This window comes from Periplaneta americana, chromosome 13 (assembly GCF_040183065.1).
Source record: "Periplaneta americana isolate PAMFEO1 chromosome 13, P.americana_PAMFEO1_priV1, whole genome shotgun sequence".
Taxonomy (NCBI): Eukaryota; Metazoa; Arthropoda; class Insecta; order Blattodea; family Blattidae; genus Periplaneta; species Periplaneta americana.
The window spans coordinates 112283917-112309391 of NC_091129.1; the positions used below are offsets into that span (position 1 = coordinate 112283917).

General features: G+C 38.6%; 1 protein-coding gene across 5 annotated transcripts in view; it reads left to right on the forward strand.

Moving 5' to 3' along the window:
- Window positions 1-25475, forward strand: part of cutlet (chromosome transmission fidelity protein 18 homolog) — a 144300-nt gene that overhangs the window by 75220 nt on the left and 43605 nt on the right. For all 5 annotated transcript variants that reach the window (XM_069843862.1, XM_069843861.1, XM_069843863.1 and 2 more), the window contains 2 exons: window positions 6228-6508; window positions 11165-11429. In XM_069843862.1, coding sequence (XP_069699963.1) covers window positions 6228-6508; window positions 11165-11429 — 546 coding nt within the window. The remainder of the gene's footprint in view (window positions 1-6227; window positions 6509-11164; window positions 11430-25475) is intronic.

The following is a 25475-nucleotide window of genomic DNA, read 5'->3' on the forward strand; positions in this document are numbered from 1 at the left end:
GAACGATTTTCACAGTGTTGCATTTCCGAAAATGTGCCGTGGAGTGATGGTTTGGGCAGGAGTGTTTACGGATGCTCGTACAGAGTTGGTTTTTGTTGAAAATGGAAGACTAACAGCTGATAGGTATATAAATGAATGTTTGGCTGATCATGTTGTACCATTTGGCCAATTTGTAGGCGATAATTTTGTTTTAATGCATGATAATGCACGGCCGCATATTGCCCATGCGGTCGGAGATTATCTCCAAGAAGTGGGAATCCATGTTCTTCCATGGCCAGCAAGGAGTCCAGACATGAACCCAATTGAACACGTATGGGTCATGCTGGGACGGCGTGTTAAGAATAGACGACCGAGACCAGAATCGTTACAAGAGTTGAGGCGAGCACTTGGCAAAGAATGGGAACTTATTCCTCAAGAAGACATTGCTAACCAAATTGAGAGCATGCCAAGACGTATGGATGCAGTTATTCAAGCCAGAGGGGGGTATTACACGTTACTAAAAAGAGTTTTTAATGTTTAAGGCACCATAAAATGAAAAAATAGTTAGACCAAACGATGCCATAGTTATACGCCCTTTGTAATTTTTTGTAAATTTTCTCATCGGAGATTTTTTTTTCTTTCAAATGTTGTCGTATAAGGTGCTAAATGGACCATTATTTTGTTTAAATGGGTTTTGTTTCATTTTGAAATAATTGGCAACAAAATACAAGCAAATATAGAAGTGTCCGGTTTTTTTTGTCCCTGAGTGTATTTGGTAGGTAGGCCTACATAGGTTACAATGCACGTGGAGCACATGTTTTAAAATTTTGTCAAATATTTAGCAATATGAAACAGTATTTGACAAACTTTTCAGTATTGATCAATCTTTGACAAGTTTTCTTGTAAAGTATTGAATTTTAAGAAAAAAAAAATTGATTGCTTACAACCAGCTTCAGTCATTCAAACTTTTTTAAATTGAGGGTGTCCAATCCACCATTATATAGCTTGTTAGGAAGCATGTAATTTTTCCCTTAAAAATATCACTTATGTATGTATGTATGTATGTATGTATGTATGTATGTATGTATGTATGTATGTATGTATGTATGTATGTATGTATGTATGTATGTATGTATGTATGTATGTATGTATGTATGTATGTATGTATGTATGTATGTATGTATGTATGTATGTATGTATGTATGTATGTATGTATGTATGTATGTATGTATGTATGTATGTACATTTTTTGAGCAGCATGTTCCATTACAAATGAGAAGTAATACTACATGCATAGGTTTACCTTCAAGTACATAATCCATTTACATTATATATTATTATGTTGCCGTTCTAGATTATATATGGATTAGTGTAGTTCATCTACTGTGTGTAACTGCCAAGATAATATTGGTACTTCTTAATCTAACTTATTTTCCTATTCCTAACCTCTGAAGTACAAGAATCTATTTAATATTCTAGCATTTAAATATTTACAGTATTTACATATTTACTATCTTTTGATGAGCCTATTTTCAGATAAATTATATCCTCTAATATTCTAGCTTATTTACAGAATATAAGTAACCTATTTTGGACCCTTATCACTTAATTCTGACTTTAAACCTCTTTATCTTCCCAAATAACTTATCCTTATATACTAGCCAGCCTACTGTAGTTGTTCAAAGTCTCTATTTGGAAACTTTATAAAATATTTTACATAACTTTTCACTAATTTTGTCTTGTCCAGAGGCCACTTCCACCACATTTATGTATAGACTGGATTAGTGTTTCTCTTTCCTTTACTAATTTCGTACAGTCATAAATAATGTGCTCCACTGTCTGATCCCATCCCCACAGACACATGTCGCACTATTCTTGATTTTAAAGCGATAAAAAATGCGTTGAGTCTTCCGTGTCCGGTCAACAGAGTCGTCAAGTTAGGAGTTAGTTCTATCTTCAATTTCAATCTATCTTGGACACGTATGTATGTATGTATGTATGTATGTATGTATGTATGTATGTATGTATGTATGTATGTATGTATGTATGTATGTATGTATGTATGTATGTATGTATGTATGTATGTATGTATGTATGTATGTATGTATGTAATGTATGCATGTATATATGTATGTATGTATGTATGTATGTATGGATGCATGCATGTATGTATGTATGTATAACTTTAACTTGCCTTTTCTGCATTAAAAAGGAAGTGCCTTAGACTTCTATTGCGTTGACCCCCTCAATTATTCTCCTGGGAAGTCTTACGAAATACAATTAGAACTTGTTTTGCGCTGTTTGGTTCAGTTCAATTAATTTTCAACAATTTGAATCTAACTATACATAATCTGTTGCTACACTTTTCTGTCGATCCTCTTCTGAATTCGCATTCATATTTTTCACTGATCAGTAACATTTGGGCCATTCCATTGTCACGGGTGGGACTTGCGGTGCGATTTTTCTGCTCAATGCCAAGATACTTAATTTAGTAGGAACAGAAATGAAAAACTACTATATGATATGCACTCTTGACATTAAAATCTTCCTTAATTTGTGAAAGAAGTCTTTGCCTCAGTTTTAATATTATTCAGTTTTGAAATCTTGTCACTGGTGGGACCAAGAATGAACATCAAGCATGATACTGCATGAAGTTTTATTAAAGTTCTGTAAAAGAAATTCAAAACACTTTCATACTGAAACAAGAAGAGCTATACTTCACCATGATCTGCATGAAATAAGAATAATTACATTTACATTCAAGATATAAATTATTAACTGTTGTCACGGATGGAACAGTCAAATGTCACAGGTAGGACATGATGTGAATTGTTCAGTTTGTCCTCATCCACATTCAGATGTTGATTGAATTCATAGAAAATGCAATTTTTCACGTAGCTTTAACATTTTTAAGTTTTTTGTCACAGGTGGGACATTGAAACAAGAGCTCTAAAATGAGCAAATATGCCTACCTTTCAGAACAAAACATTATTGTAGCTGCAACAGTGGACTATGATCTTTCATTCGGCACAATAAAATGGCGAACGAATGGAGTGGAATGCTTTATACAGTAATACTGTACTAACTTACAGTAGAAAAATCCAGTTCAGATCTGCAAATTTCTACTACTCTTTTTAAACCGTAATTTCTTGATAAATGGTGAACTGATATCCATATTTCTTCTTTGACAGATAACTCAAGTGTTTTCTTTTGCTAAATCTAAAAAATTCGATGCAATAAAGTTGTTTGAAAATTTTGGGGTCAGGCTCACTTCGTCATAGAATGGCCCCTTTATTTTGTGAGGAGGGCCCTAAGGTTTAACCGCATCCTAAGGCTTATTGAGTCGACCTCCTTATTGTGAAATGATTGAAGTCTTTTTAGGACCGCATTCCTGTAAGTATGTGATTCATTTCTTGGTGCCATTTGATCGATTTATCTGCATATCTACGGATCCTCGTCTGATCGAGTCTTCCTGTTCTTATTCCGCAGCCTCTTCAGTTCAATAGGATCTGTTCGAAAATCACGTACTACGTCCTGCTGTATCTTAGATTGACTTTAAGATCGTAGCACTGTAGATACAGACAGTGATTCACCATGGCGCCATCTGTACAGCTTTCTGGTCTGCCATAATTCGCTGTGAAAGCTCCTTCGCCTCCCTGGGATCTATATAGTTCTTGCAGACAGATTCCATCTGTAAGCGAATCACGGCACCACGTCTTCCGGTCAGTCCACACCTGTGGAGTAACGGTCAGCGTGTCAGGCTGCGAAACCAGGTGGCCCGGGTTCGAATCCCGGTCGGGGCAAGTTACCTGGTTGAGGTTTTTTCCGGGGTTTTCCCTCAATCTAATACGAGCAAATGCTGGGTAACTTTCGTTGCTGGACCCCGGACTCATTTCACCGGCATTATCACCTTCATATCATTCAGACGCTAAATAACCTAGATGTTGATACAGCGTCGTAAAATAACCCAATAACTCTTCCGGTCGACTTGAAACAATTTAAAATGATAGATAGGTTGAAATTAATGAAGAAATTATTCGAGGTCCAACGCCGAAAGTTGCAATTCTACTTCAAATTGTTTAAGGAAAAACCTCGGAAGAAACTCCAACCAGGTAACTTGTCCCAACCAGGATTTTAACCCGGGTTCCTCGTTTCATGGTCAGATATGCTAACAGTTACACACAGCCATCAACAACTATAGGTCTACTTTGTTCTGTTTATATTCATAGTATGTACAACATTTTTATGACATTCCACATGTTAAGGAAGTAAATAAAAAAAGTAGAGAGGGTCTCGCGGGTCCCTGCTTGCAAACCAGAACACTTCCAAACTTAAAGAGAAGTTTGCTTGCAATGCAATAATTCATGCGCCTTTTGTCGTTGTGGTAATTATTGAAAAACCTTTTAAGAAATGAAAACATTTAGAAAAAAAGGAAGACACACTCGTGGGTTTTATTCTTGTCGCTTCTTCGATCCATTTAGCGATGCGTCTTTGTTTCCCGGTAATGAGGGAATGAATTATGTAGCCGCTGCCTCATTACTCCGCTCCGCGTACGCAGCGCGAGAACGAACGAGTCGAGTCGTCCGCATCAACAAGGCGGTGCAAGGACACTGCACATGCACGCTGAGCGCCGCGCCGTGGCTTTAATTAGCACAGCGGGAGAGAGAGAGAAAGGAGACGTGTGGAAAGTGACGATTTTAGAGACGATAAAAATGAATACTGGTGCAGGATTACATAACTTTCTCCATTCTTTAATAGTACTATTCCGTCCGTATAGAAATCATTCTGCACAAAGGAACTAACATACAATAATATACAGGGCGTTTCAGTGTCCGCGTGACAAATTCTTACTGTTAGTAGAGAGAATGATAAGAAGCAAGTGAAATAATAGGTCAAACAGACTGTAATAGAGGTGCAAATTAGGAGGTGAAACTTTATCAGTAGATCGGTAACAACTTTTATAGAATTCGTAGGAGTGAGTTTACATCTGATATGTCATCAGGGCGACAGATAGGTTCTTATTAATAAATGCAGTCTGTAAGTCAGCTGTATCTCCATACTTATTAAAAATTGGAGATTTTGCTATAAATTTTTAAATTTGGAATAGTCTATGCTGTCACCTCCTAAAATATGTACTATTCTTAAACACACTGTATAATATTATTAAAACTTTATATTGAAACCGCAATGTGTATGTGTATGTATTCACACTGCAAATGGGTATATACCCGGTGGCAGTGGTAACTAATTACACTTAATAATGACAATAATAAACACAATTAATAATAATTAATACTAATAATAGTAATAATTAATAATAATAGTAGTAATAATAATAATAATAATAATAATAATAATAATAATAATAATAATAATAATAATAATAACAGGGAGCATCCTAAATTAAATAAAGCACGATCACTTAAAATAACATTTAAAATAAATCTAATTTGTATCTTAACTCTAAGTTCGAACTAAAACCCACGAGCATGATATGTTCATACCTGCACAAGTACCTTTCAGCACTATGCTTATTTCGCTGTCAACTCATTCACTGCACTGGAACTACGACACATTTCGCTGATTCTATCCTGATTTCACTAACACTTCAAAAACATTTCACTGTTCAATGCACTTCCACCATAAACTATAAAGTTTCACTGACAGAAACACACTTCACTTACACAACACACTTCACTGACACAACACACTTCACACTCATTGACACAACATACTTCTTCACTGATACAACACTTCAAATAACAAAACATCAATTACACCCTTTAAATAGTGTGTATAATATACTACCGTCTATTAGTAAAGTCCTTAAGTCTATTTTAAATACATTTTTGGTTATTGGTAAAGCATTTAGTAAGACTGCAGGTAAAGAATTCCAGTCCCTGATAGTACGATTGAGAAAAGAAAACTTTCCAGTGTCAGGGAAATAATTCTGAAAACAATTTTTACCTTATGTAGGTTTCGCCAGGGAAACGGACAATTTTGAAATACGCGATACACGAGTATAGCATCAGATAGGAAGTGCTGCTGTCTGTACAGGTAACAGCACCTTCTATCTGTTACTTTACTCATGTATCGAGTACCCTGTATAACAACATTATGTGGTATATCTTAGGTAATTTTGAATTTCTAAATCTCTGTAAAAATTAAAATGTTGTTACTGCTGAAGAATCGTCCAAAGATTTCAATGCCTGGAGCACATGATCAGAATGAACTTCTTCTTGTTTCAGGCATCCATGAAGGAGCAACGGAACCGTTTAATTCTGCGAGAGCTGATGCAGGGAATGGCTCCGCTTGTGAGGGTACACGCAAATTCTGCCCACCTCGTGTTTGACACTCTGCCCATGCTACTTCAGATTCTTGTGCCGACACTCCGCCCTGTGAGCATGCAGCTGTACAGTCCGCGAGAGAAGGAAGAGCTTTATCACGTGATCAGCGTTATGATAGACTACAACCTCAACTATGTGCAAGAACGCACACTAGAGGGCAGCTACGCCTACAAGTTGGACCCGTGAGTAACATGTTGCGAAATTAGTAATTACTGTATATTGTTACCAGTAGTTCCTACTGCTGAGTTAGGTGACACATTCATAATATGGTTTCAAGAGATCTTAGGTACTAAGCAGGGGCGGTTTTTGAAGGTGGGCTGCAGGGCTGCAGCCCCCCCGTTAGGATCACTGATAATTATGGAGAAAGTGTAATAATTTAATGTATTTGTTTACAACTTAGTTCATGTTTACTGATTTGAATCTGCAAATATTAGTTACTTTGATTGTCACCAGACAGTCCATTGTCGTGGTGTTATCCGCTCTCAGCTCCTTGTATTAACTATGGCAGCCTGTTTCCCTCCCTGCGACTGGCAGTCCCGCTGCCCTTTATTTCAACCAAAGCTCTTGATTTCATTTCTCCCTCTCATTCACGCGGTAAACGTGTCAGGCTGGACTGCTGTGAATGCAGCCCGTAGTGGTGTGTGGTTATGAAATGGAAATACGTGCAGTGACCAGGGTGTGATATTGTTTTCGTGCAGTAAGCGCTGTTCGGCAAGTGAGTATTATTCGTGTACCTAATTTAGTTTGTGTGTGGATAGGAAATACAATAATGGAGAACAATAATTTCGGCGTGAAGCACTTAAAGTCACTGAAATTTAATAGTTTAACACTGAGTGAAAAGTGCGATATAAAAACACGTGGTCGGCCTACTCCTATGTTAAACATTTCCCAGTGTGCTACCAGTCGACAAAAACAATACACTAGAACTTTTAATCCTGATATTTATAATAAGTTTGATTGGCTTTGTGGCTGTGAAATTCAGAATGCACTTTTCTGCTTTCCGTGTCTTTTGTTCGGGGTTTCGGGTGACGCTGCAAGTATGGCATGGACTGATAAAGGAGTGTCAGACTTAAAGAGACTTTATGAAAAAATCCACAAGCACGAGAAGTCTGAAAAGCATGTAAATAATGTCGTTAACCTTGCTCTCCTAGGATCTGTTCATGTCCGTGCGGGTTTAAGTAAGGCTTACCAAGAATCAGTCGAGCGACACAACAACAAAGTTCACAAAAACAGAGAAGTACTTTCTAAAATAATAAACTGCGTAAAATTTTGTGGCTCAAATGAACTAGCACTAAGAGGACACGATGAAGCTGAGAATTCGGATAACCCCGGTATTTTTTTGTCACATAAAATACACATGTGAACTCGATTCTTTGCTTAAATCTCATTTAGAGAGTGCATCCTTCTTTAAAGGTACATCCAAGATTATTCAAAACGAGCTGTTAGAGTGTATGTTGGAGGTCTGCAGAGAACATATTTTAGCTGAAGTTGCCGAGGCGGAATTTGTGGCTGTCATGGCAGACGAGACAACGGACATATCAGACGTGTTCCAACTTGTCCTTGCGCTAAGTTATTGTGATAATGGAGGGTGTCCTGTAGAGATATTCTGGGGTTTCTTTGAACCTTAAAGTCAAAATGCAACGAGCATAGCAGAGTGCATTTTATCCCAACTTGCTGTAATTTTAAAGAATGAAAGAGAGAAATTGATAGGTCAGACATACGATGGCGCTGCAGTGATGAGTGGGGCGATGAATGGTGTGCAGATGAAAGTGAAGGCGGTATACCCCAATGCTCATTTCTTGCACTGCTTTGCTCATCAATTAAATCTCACAATGGAAAGAGCATGTAGGCAAAATACTAAAGCCAGAATATTTTTTGCGAACTTGAATGCCATTCGAGCCTTTTTTTCTCGATCACCACAGAGATCTTCTGTCCTGAATTCGTGTGTAGCAAAACTAATACCATCTGGTGGTGCAACTAGATGGAACTTTAAGTCGAGAACAGTTAATGTTGTTCACGAGAAGAAAGTGTTTTGATTGAGTGCTTTGAAATTCTCATGAACTCCGAGACTTCTAGTAACATTACTATTAGGGAAGCCCACGCTCTTCTTAAAAATCTGCAAGATCCCGAATTTTCTTTCTGGATCTCATTATTTCAAAGGATTATGCCAAATGTTGACATCCTTTATAATCAATTACAGAATCGACTGGCAGATGTGGCTACTGTTCGGTGCTATATTTATAACTTTGTACGTGCTATTAATGGTATCAGGAATTCAGTTGACGAAAATACAGAACACGAGGGATCCGAAAATTCAAATAAACGTCGTCAAGTTAACGACAGCCAGTCAAGAATTGCAGCTGCCAAGGAAGTATGTGATGTTATCCTTACTCAGGTAAACACGCGCTTGCAATTTATAAACCATCTCCAGGTATCGACTCTTTTAATGCCAAGCAGTTTTCCCAAGTTGTGCAAAACATTCCCTGAAGAAGAACGGAGTGAATGTGCTAAATTATTTGCTATTTTTGACGAAGAGAAAATGCACACTGAACTATCTGTTCTGTACTCGAGAGAAGAATTCAGAAATGTTGGAGGTCCTACCCAGCTGCTGCAGTATATGATTTCTCATAAATTACATTCATCATTTTCGGAAGTTTTGAAGCTCCTTCGTATTGCTGTGACCTTTCCCATGACGACGAGTGAGCCAGAACGCTGTTTTTCTTCTTTGAAGAGAATCAAGACCTACCTGCGTAGCACCATGAGCGAAGAGAGACTCACTGCACTTGGGATGCTTTCAATGGAAAGGAGCATGGTTAAAAGCATTCCAAACTTTAACCAAAAGGTTATTGAAAAATTTGCTACCTACAAATCACGACGCATGGAACTCATCTATAAATAATATTCTAGGTACGTAATCATTTTTATAATTTATTATTTTTCTTGCAGCCCCCCTCCTTATAAAAGGCACGAGCCGCCACTGGTACTAAGTAAGTGGAGTAGTCACTTGCTTCCAGGAGTTCTTTGTTACTACACTAGGGTCAAAAGTTAAGCATAATTCAATATTTTCTTCCCAACCTATCAGAATGGCACCAAACTTGTACAAATGAATCACACAGGATCTGGTATGCAACAGAGTAACACATATCAGCAAATTTTGTTTTATTGTTTTGTAGGGACACATTTTACACAATTACGGTACAAAATCTGACTATCACTTCCACAACAATGATGGTGCTGAGCGGTTAATATGGGGTGTGGTTACCCCTCATGGCTACACAGGCGTCGCAGCGCCGTGGCATACTCTCTGTCAGGTGGTTCAAGAGCTCTGCAGGCAGCTGTTCCCATTCCTGACGAAGAGCATTGCGGAGGACTGAAAGTGTCCTCGGTGGAGGCTAGTGGGCTGCAACTCGTCTTCCTATGCATCCCAGGCATGCTCTATAGAGTTCAGATCCGGGGACATCGCTGGCCAGTCCATGCGTCGGATATCTTCCGCCTCATGATATTCGTCCACCAAGTTGGCTCTATGCGGACGTGCATTGTCGTCCATAAAGATGAAGTATGGACCAACTGCACCTCTGAAAAGTTGCACATGTCGTTCCAATACCTCGTCTCTGTACCTCTGGGCATTCACAGTACCAGCTGCGATGATGTGCAGTTCTGTGCGTCCATTGAACATTATGCCTGCCCGCACGAGTACGCCACCACCACAAAATGGGCGTTTTTCCACGATTTTTGTGGGATGAAACCTGGTTCCACGTTCCATCCAGATTACTGTGTGACGGGAATCATGGTCAAACTGAATCTGGACTCGTCTGTAAACAGCACGTTCCTCCATTCATCCAAGGTCCAATGTTGATGTTGCCGACTCTACTGTAAACGGTTCCTTATGTGTACTCCAGTGAGCTGGACACACACTGCTGGTCGCCTGGCACAGAGACCGCCTGCTCTGAGCCTCGGTATACAGTTTGCCTGGAAACTCGAACGCCTGAGGCGGCTGCAAGCTCCGAAGACAGTTGTCTTGCAGTCATCGTCGATTACGTAGTGCTGTTAAGGTCAAATATCGGTCCTCTTGCGGCGTTGTGACCCATGGGCGACCTTGTACAGGCATACGACGAACATCTCCTGTGTCTTCAAACCGACGCCAAAGCCTGCAAATGACACTTTGTACCACATTCAGGGCTCGAGAGACTTCGGTCTGTGTCTGACCTGCTTCCAAACATCCGATTATTCTACCCTTCAAAACAGGATCCAGTTGGCATCTCTGTGGTATGTTGTTGCTGTCCTGTATACACTGTGATAAGAAACTACCCTCTGTTCACAATGAGAGAACAAGAACTAATGAGCCGCACTGGGTCTGTTTGCTTACCTTCGAAACACTTGTTTATTCGGAGGAGAGGCGGAGGTTGAGGTACCCCCTCCCTATGCACAAAGCACACACTGTGATAAAGTTTTATAGCGATTGCTCACCGTTTTCCCTTTCGTTTCTCTGTTTTACGAATTATGCTTAACTTTTGGACACTAGTGTAGATTAAATAATGAAGCAGTTCTTGCTGTCACATGTTCCTGCTGCTAGGTTAGGTGAAGCAGCAGTGCACTTCTACGAGTTCCTGCTGCATGCGAACTGCTTTAGTGATAGGTAACACAGGAATTAGTTATTGCTAGATTAGGTGATACAGTGAAATGCTTCCAGAGTTCACTACTGATGGAGTGAACTAACGCAGTGAGATGCTTCCAAGTGATAGATCAGGTGACGCAGTCAAATGTAAAGTCCATTGCTGTTGAGTTCATTTGTGCAATGAGATCTTTTAGGAGTTTATGTAACTTTTTTTATTTCGCAGAAATGTCGAGGAATTGGTCCTCTTTCCTGGACAGAAGCCCAGCAGAATGCTTAGCTATGGAGGCAAGCAACTCATCTCTCGTGAAGTGGAACTTGAGAAAATGCGGCGCGCAGAGGCAAAACTCCAGGCTGGCTCTGAAAATACTCAGGAGAAGAAAGAGGAAGCGAAGGAAAATGAAAAAGGAAAGGGGAAGGAGGTGTCATCACCTGCTACACTGCCAAATCATTTGCAAGTGCTGCAACCCAAGGTGGTCAATGCGGAGATGGTGAGTTTTTACATTACATTTATCTGAAGGAATTTCTTATTTTGGGAAGGAGATACAGTTATGTTTATTTATATCTGTGTGTGTGTGCGCGCGCGCGTCTTTTTTTCTCTCAGTCAACCAGTGGTAGGTCCCTCCTCTCTACTCATACAACCTTGTCACTTAAAAACACATGGCTTGTTGTCGTCACTAAAGCATTACAAATCAGAAGATTTCTAAATTGGAATCATCATCATCATCATCATCATCATCATCATCATCATCATCATCATCATCATCATCATCATCATCAGCCTTCAAGTTTTAGACCCCAGTGGATCTGTTACAGTCTCTTGCCAGCGTTTCCTAGGTCTTCCTAAATTTCTTCGACCTCTTGGGACATACGATAAAATCTGCCTGGGCCATCTAGAGAGATCCCTCCTCTTGACATGTGTCTGCCACTGAAGCCTGTATTGCTGCAGATAATGGGCAATAGAGTCAATTTTTAATTCCTTCAGAATATCTACGTACTGATGATGGTCGAGAAGGGAGTATCCAGCAGTTTTTCGCATGAATCTCATTTAGGCAGTTGTTAGCCGTCTTTCGTCGAATTTTCTTAGTGTCCATGCTTCACTGCCATAAGCCAAAACTGGTCGTGCGAGAGTTTTGTAGATTTTCAGCCTTGTATGTCTTTGTAAATTGGGAAGGTTTGAATACACTGTTGATGGTTCCAGCAATTTTTAGAAATTTTGAGATTTTGTTGTCTATATCATTATCAATGATGTATGATAGATTATAACCTAAATAGTTGAATGAATTCACACGTGTAAATTACAAAATTATCTGTAAATGGACCGGCCAAGGCTGACGTCTAAAAGGAGGAAAACCAAACTCATTAGAAAGGATTCTTATATACAAAACATAGGGAAGGAGATGTGAAAACCGAATGGAGATGTGAAAGAGAGAATAGTGTTCAGGTCGATTACATTTGGCCATAGGTACCTTAGTGGTACTGTATGAAAAAGACCACGTACATGCTCCAGATTGGGGTAAAAGCAGGTCCACAGAAGTCGTTTCAAGCATTCGGGAAGGAGCCTTATCATCAAGTGAAAGTACGACATCATTAATAAATCGACACGTATCTTCCACATCAAGTCAAACGTACTTGAAGCTTCCGAAGGTAGGAACCTTGAGTCGCACTGTACAAAGAGTACGGTAAGCACATTTACCGCCCAACCCAAAGACGCTAGAGGATTTACAAGATTTAAATTTGACATATATGGTCGCGAATGGCTTCTACGGTTTGACAATAGAAGCAAATTGACCGTGTTTTCAAGGGACCAGATATGAAGATTAAGTCGCTGTTCGTATTGGATGTAATGGGACTTTCAGATCTGCGCCCGGAATAACGAGTGAGATGTACAGGCGTTTGGGACTAAAAAAGTGGGACACAAAAAAGAAGTGAGTAAGCATCTCTGGGACAAAAGAACTGGGACGAAAGTTACTGGTACCATTTGCTTGGGACAAATCGTCTTACATTCACTTGTATCATGTCACTTCATACAAAAAGGTGAGTGTAAACCAAAGACGTTATAGTTATATATCTAGACACACAATTGGCGCTGGTGTGCTGTACAAATTTGAACACTCTCGCGCAAGTTCGCATGACGCCATGTTTTGGGGCACAAACGATTGTTTCTGTAGAGCATTCGGAGTTTAGAAAATATCATTGATTATGTAGCCTAGTCGTCTTAGCGGACATTCCCCTTCATTGTAATATAACTAAACTTACTTTACGTGTTTTCTAACGTATAATATAAAATAACAGAAGTAAATCTAAATACTGTAACTAAGCATTGTTTGAAATATAAACGCTTTATATTGCTCTATAAATAGACTTACGTATTAGTTTATTTGTATTTCCAATAACCGAATAGATGAAATATATTTACTTCTGGTCCACACCTCTGGAGTAACGGTTAGCGCGTCTGGCCGAGAAACCAGGTGGCCCAGGTTCGAATCCCGGTTGGGGCAAGTTACTTAGTTGAGGTTTTTTTCGGGGTTTTTCCTCAGCCCACTACGAGCAAATGCTGGGTAACTTTCGGTGGTGGACCCCGGACTCATTTTATTGGCATTAACACCTTCATTTCATTCAGACGCTAAATAACATAGATGTTGATACAGCGTCGTAAAATAACCCAATAAAAAGTATTTACTTCTGTTATTTTATATGCGATAGAAAATACGTAAATAACTTATTTAAGTTATATTACAAAGAGGGGGATGTCGGCTAAGAAGACATCTGTATACTCAATGGTATTTTTATAAACTCCCAACACACTGTAATAACGATCCTCTGTGTTTTGGGAATCAGAGGCGATAAGAATCTATTGAACTTTTAACTGTAGGGCTATGCAACAATTACAGCCCCTTTATTCTTACATCATTCTCAATGAAAATGTGATTGTATGCATTGCTGGCTTTGTTATTCAAATAATAAGAAAATATGTTGTACCGTAATAAATCTAGTCCACTCCTGTGGAGTAACGGTTAGTGCGTCTGGCCGCGAAACCAGGTGGCCCGGGTTCGATTCACGGTCGGGGCAAGTTATCTGGTTGAGGTTTTTTCCGGGGTTTTCCCTCAACCCAATATGAGCAAATGCTGGGTAACTTTCGGTGCTGGACCCCGGACTCATTTCACCGGCATTATCACCTTCATCTCATTCAGACGCTAAATAACCAAGGATGTTGATAAAGCGTCGTAAAGTAACCTACCTAATAAATCTAAAGAATCTATTTATGGTACCAGCAGTGAAAAAAATCTCTCTCTTTTTTTTAAATGAAAGAATAATGAGAGTCTTGTCATACCATCATCTGAGATTATAAAAATATGCAGCTTAAGTGAAATAGCGATTATGTAGAAGTTGATAGAGAACAATGACATATTACCTCCAAGTGCCCTGTGTTACATCGTGTGATACCAGGCTGGAACCTAAATCAGATAAGTGCATGCATTTTTGTATGGCTCTTTTGCTTAGTAAAATCGGGAAATTGTAGCTCAATCTTTAACAAATCTTTAAAAGAAATTAAAAAAGAAAATCAATGAAAAATTCCTTAAAAATGTTAATATGGCCTATGAAGAAAGATTTTTTTCTTTCTCTTGCATTGCAGATATAACAATTCAGCTAGGGCTCGTTAACATGAATGTTACCTTTCAGACAGAAAAGAAATAATAAAAATATATGAAAACTCTTGGGAGTAATTTTTTACATAGCAGTTTGGTACAAATAGCAAATGAAAATTTTGAAAATTCACAATAATAAAAATTTATTTTTTCTTTTACATCGAAGAGCAATTTTCAGACATTAAGCATAGGCTCTATAAAATTTTGTCAAAGTAGGGCTTAAGGAATAGAATTAAATAAAACATACATTTTTAATAGTGAAAACTGTATATAACCCCTTAAAGGCTTATTTTGTAAATAATGTAAATCTGCTCCAAATGGTTTAAGAATGAAGATATTTTAGGAGTCAAATATTTATTTGATATTTTTTTATTTTGCCAAAAAAAAATGTACAGGGTGATTCGTTTGGGTATGGATAAAATAAAAACACTGTAAAACTTTTACTACTGAACTTATTTGTTAAAACTTTGTGCATACAACACTGAACGATGGGAGATTCCTCAGCGTTCAACGTGACCCCCATTGCACTCCCTGCACAACTCATAACGGTGATGCAATTCAGCCCACGTCCGTTGTAAAATAAGAGTGGTAATTTGTTGAAAAGCTTAAATAATTTTTACTCTCAGATCTTCAATGTTCCTGGTTTTCTGTGAATAAACAATGTCTTTAACAAAACTCTTCACGAAGAAGCCAGGAGGGGTTAGATCTGGGGAGTTTGGGGACCAAGCTAAGAGATAGCTGCTTCTCGTACTGCGTTTCGCCTGCAATCTTCTGCATATATTTTTTTTAAACACAGCACCTGTTTCTACAAATGTTCGATGCAACAACATTATGGAATCGTATTTAGGTACATTACACACTCCATACTCACGTCGAAATTCCCTTTGAACTCTTTTAACACACTCAAATTTAGCATACCAAAGAACACATTGTGTCCGCTGTTGATTTGTAGTAGTCATTTTAATCATCTATGATTTTCATTTGTTTTTTTCAGATTATGCATTGTTGAATGTCAAATATGGAAACTCCCATCTTTTAATCATAATATAACCAGCAAGAAATTTTTCCTACTATCATAATAGCATTATAATAACAAATTAATATCCATACCCAAACGGATCAGACTGTAGTATTTTGACAAATTTATTCATATTGTGCCCTTCTCTAGTTATAAATAGGAAATGAAACCAAAGTTAAAACCATGAAGTTCGTACCCTTTTAATAGTTCTCTGATACGTAAAAAAAAAACAACTATAGACGGTGACAAGGCTGTCGTAAGGGTTAAACATAAAGAATGATCCGATAGTCTACGAGGAACCTGCGCTCAATTCCTCATTCCCCTTACATGCAGCATGCAATTAAGGACAATCTGTTACGGGCGGTCGCCATGTTGTAGCTCTCAGACAATTATCTCCATTAGAGTGGATCTTCCACGTGATGGGCTGGGCGTGCAGCCAGCACTGCCGGAGGGGCGTGCGATCGATCCCTCCCCCGAGGTCACTCCTCGTCGCTTGATGGGGCGCCATTGTGCTCTGTAATGACGTGAAGTAATGTTTGTCTTTATGAAATAGCTGCTGCTTTCAAACCTTCAAAGTTAATTTTGGTTTCAAATGAAAACGCTCATAAAAGTTGCAGCCGCTGTTTACAGCGCGCCGTAAAGCGACGAGGAGCGCTGAATAATGGATCGCATGAAATTCGCTAAAGGAATCCCAAATTTTGATGAAATATCGCGGCCCGCATTGATATGGAGATGGCCACCGTGCGTCATCGCCCTGCCTGCCGGCCGGCAGAGGACAGTTTTACTGCCCGTATTTATGTGCCGGAGCAACCGGAGTCTCGGGTTGGGTTCCAGTGCCACCCCATTGTATCATCCCTTATAAAGAGGTAATGTTTCCTCCCCTTTGTGCGAGCCAGCGCACCCTTCACGTCTTCGTGATAAATGGTTTTTTTCTCTCCCCGCTGCGGTCTGAGTGTTTACACAAAGAGATAGTAATGGGGCGCATTCAGCACCACTTCAGCCCCGCTCCACCCTCGTTCCCCAAGTTTGGCTGAAATCCGATAGCGAGATGTTGTGGATAATGATAATACTCGTTGCATTATTTCTGGAAATTGTCTCTCGCTTAAAGGAAAGTGGCAGTATTCTGCACAGGGGACAGAAAGTCTAGTTCTGGACTCAGTCTGATAGGTGCCGTCTACATCTCATCTCTGAAACCCATGCGCTGAAGTGAGGTGCAGAGGGAAATGCGCAGGTTTACAGTTTATAGCGATAAGATGAATGAATTACAGATTGAGAATAGAGAAAGGGACGAAGTGAAATGCACTTAGGCAATTGCCGGTCAACTGTGCTACCTTCAGAATTGAATTCCGATGTGAGCGAGTAGTCGCCTGTAAATTTTGCCCGGAGCTCTCTCATTCAGGGACAGGAATTTTTTTACGCGGCTTCATTTCCCTTCCGAGGGAATCAAACTAAGGGAGTTTGCTGCTCTTAAAAGCTGTCGCAGTCGGCCAGATTTGAACCCATGAACATCATATCCAGTGACAGTGATCAAATAGAATCCATTCGAACCGATTTACGAACAGTGTTATAATTCTATAAAACAATGGCAGTTCGGTATTGTTATACGATGCTGAAACATAACTCTCACTAAAGCGCAACAGAAAAGATTGAAAGATGCTGAGATGCGACTGTTCAGAGCATTGATGGGATATATACTGGTCCCAAAAGTCATGATGAGGTTTCTGAGGATTATATTTTTTCAATGAATAAAGGTAGAAGAAATGTAATATTGGTGTCAGATGAAAATAAAACTCTCCAAGTTTTTCGTCTGTAAGTTTGAGGCACGGAAGGAAATAAAAGACGGTAATAATAGAACAAATGCAATAATTTTAATTGTTACAATTAATTATACAAGGTGGATGTCCAAAGAAAAATGCAAAAAGGAATAACCCAGTTAGACGACCATCTGACCTTTCAGCAAGATGTGCTCCTCTACATCAATCCAACATTGTTATGGATGTTCTTAATGAAATATTTCCACGGCGCTGGATTGGGAGGAGTGGATGGAAGCAATGGCCTCCACGGTCGCCGGACATGACATATTTAGGCTTATTTTTTGATATCTGGCCTTTGAACAAATTCTTTTCAGATCGCTTCTACCGTTTCATCATTTGTCGATGGTCCTTCAGTACGCGTTTTCTTCAATAGGGTTCCAGTCTCTTTTGACTGTATATCTCAAGGACGAATGTGGTTCTTTGTTAAACACGCGACGAAATTCACGTCGTACATGAGTCACAGATTCAAATTTTGCGAGCCAAAAACACTTTGCATTTTTCTTTGGATATCCAGCTTGTATAATTAATTGTAGCAATGAAAATTAATGCATTTGTTCGGATGTTACCGTCTTTTGTTTCCTTCGGTGCCTCAAACTTACAGACGAAAAACTTTGAGAGTTTTATTTTCGTCTGACACTAATATTACATATTTTCTACCTCTAGTCATTAATATATATATATATATATATATATATATATATATATATATATATATATATAAGGTAAAGGAATCCTCGTAACATGCCATGAATGCACTTGGGGGGCATTGAGGTAGAGCCCCATGCTTTCCATGACCTCGGCGCTAGATTGAGGTGGTGTGGTCGGCACCACGCTCTGACCGCCTTTTACCCCCGGGAAAGACCCAGTACTCAATTTTATAGAAGGCTGAGTGAACCTTGGGGCCGTTCTGAAAGTTTGGCAACGAGAAAAAATCCTGACACCACCTGGGATCGAACCCCGGACCTTTCAGTCCGTAGCCAGCTGCTCTACCAACTGCTACCCGGCCGCCCTATAATCCTCTGAAACCCCACAATGAGTTTTGGAACACAGTGTACAATACCTACTATATCACATTCGAAATGAAGACATTCGACAGAATTTTTAAATGGAATGCATAACTGTAACAATTGATAAATACCAACAGAACTGGTTGGACCATGTGAATGGGGTGAGTAGTAAAAGAATGCCGTTAAGAGTATGGTATTACAGACCGAATGGAAGGAGAACACCTGGACGACCAAGGAAACGCTGGAGAGATCAGTTGAATCCTGCTTTAAGTTTTGAGTATGATGATGATGTAGCCTATTACGTAACATAATAAATGTGATAAATATAGAAATGTTAATTTGTGTTGAATCATTTCCATTTGTAAACAATGCAATGTTTTCCACATATGAAGGACAGTATATCTTCCTGTTTTATAGGCCTACATCGCTGCTCTTAAAGTATGCATGGACAACTTCTGCACCGCTACCCCTTCTTTCGGTACGTTCTTGTAGGGAAAGAAATTTAACCCGCGGGAAGAGCAATCTGCCCGCTCGTGCTTCAGCCCACACGTGCTTGAATATGCACTGCTATGTTACCGTATCGGAAAGCTTTTTAAATAATAATATACACAGGGTGTAACAAGAGTTTCTGTTACAGGTAAATTTTTATTAAGGTATCTTGTCTTTTACGTATGCATACATACGTTTTGAACAGCACTATACTTAAATTGTTATTTAGTTGATTTGTTCTAATAATCATTGTTTTCCGTTTCGCTCAAGACATTGTTGCACACTTATTGCAAGACTCTCGATGAGTTTAAATGTGTCTTCCCGACGTAGGAGTTCCACCTTTTCTGCACACGGGCCACCAACTCAACAAGCTTTCGTAGTGTGGGGGCTCGAAATACACTCTTTCAATCTACCCTATTCCATATTATATCTCAACGGGGTTCAAGTCTGACGAATTTTCAGATCACTCGATCCACACGCTGTTGGATTTTCTCTCGATTGCATGTAGTGAGAATTCGATGCATGACATTTGCGCCATCTTGCATAACAACTGCATTATTATATTTTGGAAACTTTTTTGCGTCTTGTGTATAGGTACAGTAAAATCCCTCGTATCCGGCACGCAAATAACCGACAATACCAAAACAACGGCACTTTTGGCTAGGCCAAAAGAAAAAAAAAGTAGTCATTCATGCGAAAGGGGAGAGTCGGACGAAGATGTGAGTAGTTTTCGTGGATCGCACATGCCGCATATTGTGTTTACTCTTTACATTGTTCATGCATGGAAACATAGACTGAAAACCGTTATATTCCTGGAGTAGATCGGGTAGCATCGGTAAGCTGTCACTTGGGCCTTGCAAACAATGCGCAGAGACGATATCTTTAAATTTACTACTTTAATTCGCCCGTTTCGAAGGGGTGTTGGACGAGTCTAAATAGGAAAGTGTGAAATTCTCTGTTCCTACCGCGCGTAAGTTTCATTCAAGTGATAGATAGTATAATATATAAACATACATTAGAGATGTGTTAAAGAGATTCAAATCATCGAGAACTACATCATCGTCTTCATAGTTGCGACATTGGCTACACTGTTCTTCACGCCGTCATTTAAAATTATCGTAAGATTACGAAAACGTTAGTATTTTTTACGCTATTATGTATTACTATAATTATGAACATTACCGTATTCAGTACTAAAAATACAAATTGTACGTATTTAAAAATTTTATTTTTAAGTATATATATCAAATTACTAAATTTCAACATGGAACAAATCTTTGTGTAGTACAATATGTCAGTACATAACCTATAAACGTAGCCTTTTTTCCACTGATCCGGCAAAATCAGTTATCCGGCACTGGGTTTATCCCATAGTTGTCAGGTACGAGGAATTCTGCTGTACATTTATTATGTAGTGAAAGAATATTTGTGCAGTAATCAGAATTCACAGTTTTCTTCTCTACTATCACAAGAACTGCCTTTCTGTAACACGATATTCTACCAGCTATCGTAATTTTCACATTAGAGTTTGAAATGTGTTTTGACTTAATTGAGGATGGATCTGCAGTGCAAATTCGTAAATTCTGTCGAATAAGAGTAGGATGGAATTGCACTGTTGACTTACCAGTGAAGAAGATATGAGCTCTAATAATTCCGCCCCTAGGAGAATTATCAACATATTCCTCTCTTGCCATTCTTTGACAAAAATTTAATTTGATAATTACTGTTCTCAGTAAATATCCTCGATACGAGACACGTAAAATCACTGACTTCTCCCATGCTGTCGGGGTGTCGGCAGTATTTACTGGTTATCACATGTAATGGTTTCGTACTGCATTTCGTAATTACAGTATCTGAAAAACTCAGTCCCTTACCCACAATAATGGGAAATGAGAGCTGTTTCACTGAAGCTGTACTGTCCGCCAAATTCCCCTTACTAGCGTGCAGCACCCACAAATCAGTCACATGATGGCATAAATCGGTAAAATTCAAAGACACCGTGCAAGAGAGGGAGAGTGTAAATAGAGTATTTCATTGTACTAATGTACGAGAAACATTTATTATATCGCGAAAAGAAAACGTGTTGCCTTCTCTGGGAACCCTCATAAACAACAGCATATATTTTAACAACTTGCCACACTCTTTTAATATAGTGCTGAAATGAATTATAGAGTAGACATATCAGCTCTGAATTAATGTGAAAAAAGTAATGTATTCCGAAAAGTTTTCAGTCTATCAAGATACGCTCATGAGATTCACTTCACTTCTGTATATGAAAGAGTGTCTTGGCGTTTCTTCCTTCACAGTACGATTGATCAAATAGTCATTTTATCCATCCACAAGAAAGTAATAAATAATTTTTGCGCTCTTTCGGGTATTTGGTAATATTGTGATAGTTCTTTCTGAGAATTTTTTACAGTTTTACTGAGCGAGCGGAAGATCGGTTTTTTTTTTTTTTTTTTTTTTTTGCGTCAACGTATTAAGGGAATGTTCGTGGACAAGTTTCTGCACAAAACCGGTCCTTCTCTCGCTCAGTAAAATTGTAAAAAATTCCCAAAAAGTACTATCATAATATTATTACTATCACAATATTACCACCTTTATCCTACACCGGCACATAGAATACGTCGTTCAGTTGCGAGAATGAAACTACAGTTGTGTTGACTTGAATGTTTTATTTTTGTTTCGGTTTACAATGGAGAATATGGGTCTATGATAAGACAAATAATTAATGAAGGGCATGCAGTGTACATTTTATTCATATCAAGTGACATTCCGAAATTAGTTCCAGTTCACAACACATTTTTCACTATGGTTCACTCAAAGTTTATCGTACTTACGAGTAATATCACTTTAATATTGCAAAAATCGCGATTACAAAGTGAAACGTGGTCTCACAGATCTGTAGCTGTTCTCGATGCCGAGATATTACTGAGAGAGACCGCGTGAAACTGCTAATTTTATACATATTGACCGTGATCACACAAGTTACAGTGGTTCATGGCCTTACTACTAATAACATTAGCATTCGGCTGAGGCTTATGTTATAGTAATTTGGAATTCTGCCATTTTTTGTTTCAACACGAATTCAGGAACTTACTTGGTGCGGGGGTTAGACGTATTCTACGTGTGTATTTGTTACTGGAATTGCATTTTAACGTCACGCCATAATGAAACTTAGACTTCCACGGTAACTATATTCAGATTCAAACTTTTGTATATTCTATTTTTTAATGAAATAACATTGAAATTAATTAACAGATCGGATTGTTTAATTTGAGTTTATTTAAAGTATCAGTAAAATGCATAGCCTAAGCCATTCGAAAATTAGTCACTGCTAGTATGTAGCTCTCGTAGCGGTGACTACCGTAAACTGGTAGTATGAGAAGGAGTGGTGCCTGATATGTGTTGTTTGTAAATTATAAGGTAATAATCTTATTTCTACCTCTGATTGAGGTTCTGGCTGATATGTATATGTATTATCAAGCAGTACATCTCACTTGACGATATGTATCAGAGGAAGAACAATTGTTTGTATGCATCTGAGGTCTGTTAGTGGAATATGTAGCTAATCGGCGATGTATGCATTGGAGAGGGAAAGGAATTGGCCTCCCTACCCCATTATCTTCTGGTCTAGTTGCCTTATGAGTGATGCGTTGTTGGTGTTACTTATGAGGTTCAAACCTCTCTTCGGACAGTTGACTAAACAACAGCAACAAAACAACAACAATCTTATTTGAGAATGGATGAAGAAAGAATGATGCAGAAACTGATCAGGAAGAGAAAAAGGAATTGGCAGGATCACTGGCCGAGAAGAAACTGCCAACTGAAGAATGCACTGGAAGGAATGGTGAACGGGAGAAGAGTTCGGGGCAGAAAAAGATATCAGATGTTAGACGACATTAAGATATATGGATCATAGGCGGAGACTAAGAAGAAGGCAGAAAATTGGAAAGATTGGAGAAAGCTGGGTTGGCAGTGAATACCTGCCCTTGGGCAGAACACTATGAATGAATCTTATTTATACTCTATATGAAGTGGTTGTAATAGTAAGACTTATCTGCGACACCCTAAGGCCAAAAAAATGTAGACGAGTAGGACCTTCTCAAAATTGTTAATTGTTTATGATTATGAAAGTGTAGTCTATTAATAGTTTATTATGTTCCAATTGGGATGCACGCGGATGCTGTACATTACAGTAACTCTTTGGAACAGCATTCACGACCAGCATTGCACAGGATGCGCAGAAATCTCTTGAACATCCATCTCATTGTGCTTCACGATGGTGCTCATTTCATTTCATTTATTCCATAGATCTTACATTAGCAATAAAGCTTTAAGATGTGGAACAAGTCAAAATTTTACAATATTACAATTACAATTTTTATACAAATTTTTACAATATTTAGTTTTACAATTTTGTAATTTTCTACCATTTTTTTTTACAATTTCCTACAATTTTTTTTTACAATTTTCTACAATTTTTTACAATTTTCTACAATTTTTTCAATTTTCTAAAATTTTTTACAATATTTTGGCGAGATGTAGTGAGATGAGGTGAGGCCCGAGGATTCGCCAAAAGATTACCTGGCATTTGCCTTATGGTTGAGGAAAACCTCGGAAAAAGCCCAACCAGGTAATCAGACCAAGGGGGGTGAAATGAAGTGAGGCCGAGAACTCGCCATAGACCATCCGGCTCGTTGCCACGTGGCTGCGTAAGTGGTTAATTTACGAGTAGGCTACTTATGTGGAATTCTGCAGAATCCTCCGTATTCTCCGGATATGAGTTCCTGCGACTATGATATTTTCCTTAAGATGAAAGAACCACTGAGAGGGGTTCGTTTTAGAAATATACAGGCCATTATAACAGCTGTAGAACAGTCAGTCAGAAGCTTAGAGCAAAGTGACTCTGTGGATGGCATCTGCCGCCCTCCAGAGATGTACCGGTGGGTACGTGATACTGGAGATTACTTTTAAGGACTGTAAGTAGGCCTATCGGTGTGTCGGTTGGGAATAAATACATTTTTGTTCTTAATTACAATGTAGCCACTAATTTTCGAATGACCCATATATTGTAAATTTTTCATATGATGTGGCGAATTTCCCCACATTAATTTTTAACATATCCGTTAGGTTTCGCTAGACTGTAAGTAGAGAATCTTATAGAATTTACGATGGGTCTAAGAGGTGTCCTTTCTTTGTAGATTTTGACAGTTCACGCAATCTTAAGGATTGTCCTGTAATTTAGACTGCTTTATTAGCGAAGTGCGAGTCTTTTATATTTTCTTACCAGGGAGTCTTGTCCAATTTTTGTAAGTGGGGTCTACTAAAATAAATATTTTTACTTTTTTTTTAAATTTTCCCTGATGATGGAAATTATTTGTTGTTCCGAAGCGTTGCAGATCTTATGTTCCAGTACACGGTGGAATACCCAAACGCCTGCTTCTGAACGTGGCACAACTTTTTGTCTACTTTTATGATTGTTTCCTTTCGTATGAGATTGACTATGAAATATAGTGAACATTCGACTATAGTGAACCTAAGTCGTTGGTCCCGACCCGCATGCATTAAGAAGTACATTAATATTTCCGTTTACAGTGAACCCTCGCTTCGGTTATAGTGAACCTTAAAAATTGAAGTTACAAGAGTTTCATCCTGACAAATTCTTATTTGAAGTCAGACCTTCTTGTATACAATTGAAAGAAATTGTTCAGAACAACATTCTAAGTTTCTTACTCCTTTAGTCAAAGGACAAAGGTAGGAATAGTGATTCTTAGACAGTGAGCTGTACTGTAAATCCAGACAGTGCGTGACGACCTTGCCTCACTCCACTGTCGAAGGGTTACCATTCTGTTCTCAGGCACACTACTCTATTGTTATTTCTAATCCTCCAACGTCAAAGGGTTGCCTTTTGTTCTCAGAAACATTTTCGTATCAAAACTACGGAAAATGAAATTGCCTTCTTTTATTAAAAGAGGACGGACATTATGTACAAAGCATAAATGAAGGTAGGATTCCGATGGCTTTCAAAGTCCAGCCCCCCTCCCAGTTTCCATTAAGTGGCATGGGAAATTCCAAGGCTGAGTATGCAGTCACACCATAACAGCATTTGTCATTTATGCCTAATCAGTCTGTTTCTAGTGTTCGAACAGTGAATGAACTGTATAAAAATGTCGAAGTGTAAAGTGTTTTCTTTGGAAGATAAGGCGAATATTATAAGCGACATTGAACGTGGTCTTTCGCAAGCGGACAGCATAGTTTAAGTAAATCAACTGTGAGTAGTATACAGTGTAATCCATTCCACAAAAACGAAATATTTTAATTACTGTATAGTACTTTATTTTCTTGTTCACAATTTCATTCATTCCTGTCATTTAAAGTTAGGGGAGAGACACTTCAGATTTAGTGAACCTCGGATATAGTGAACGAAATATGCGAGAGGTTCACTATCTTCGGAGTTCACTGCAGTTCGTCCTGATAATACCTTATAGAGAAATTTCCAGGTGTCAAAGTTCTTAGTTGTGCTGCAGTGTTTAATCATGTTAGAAAATTTAGAGAG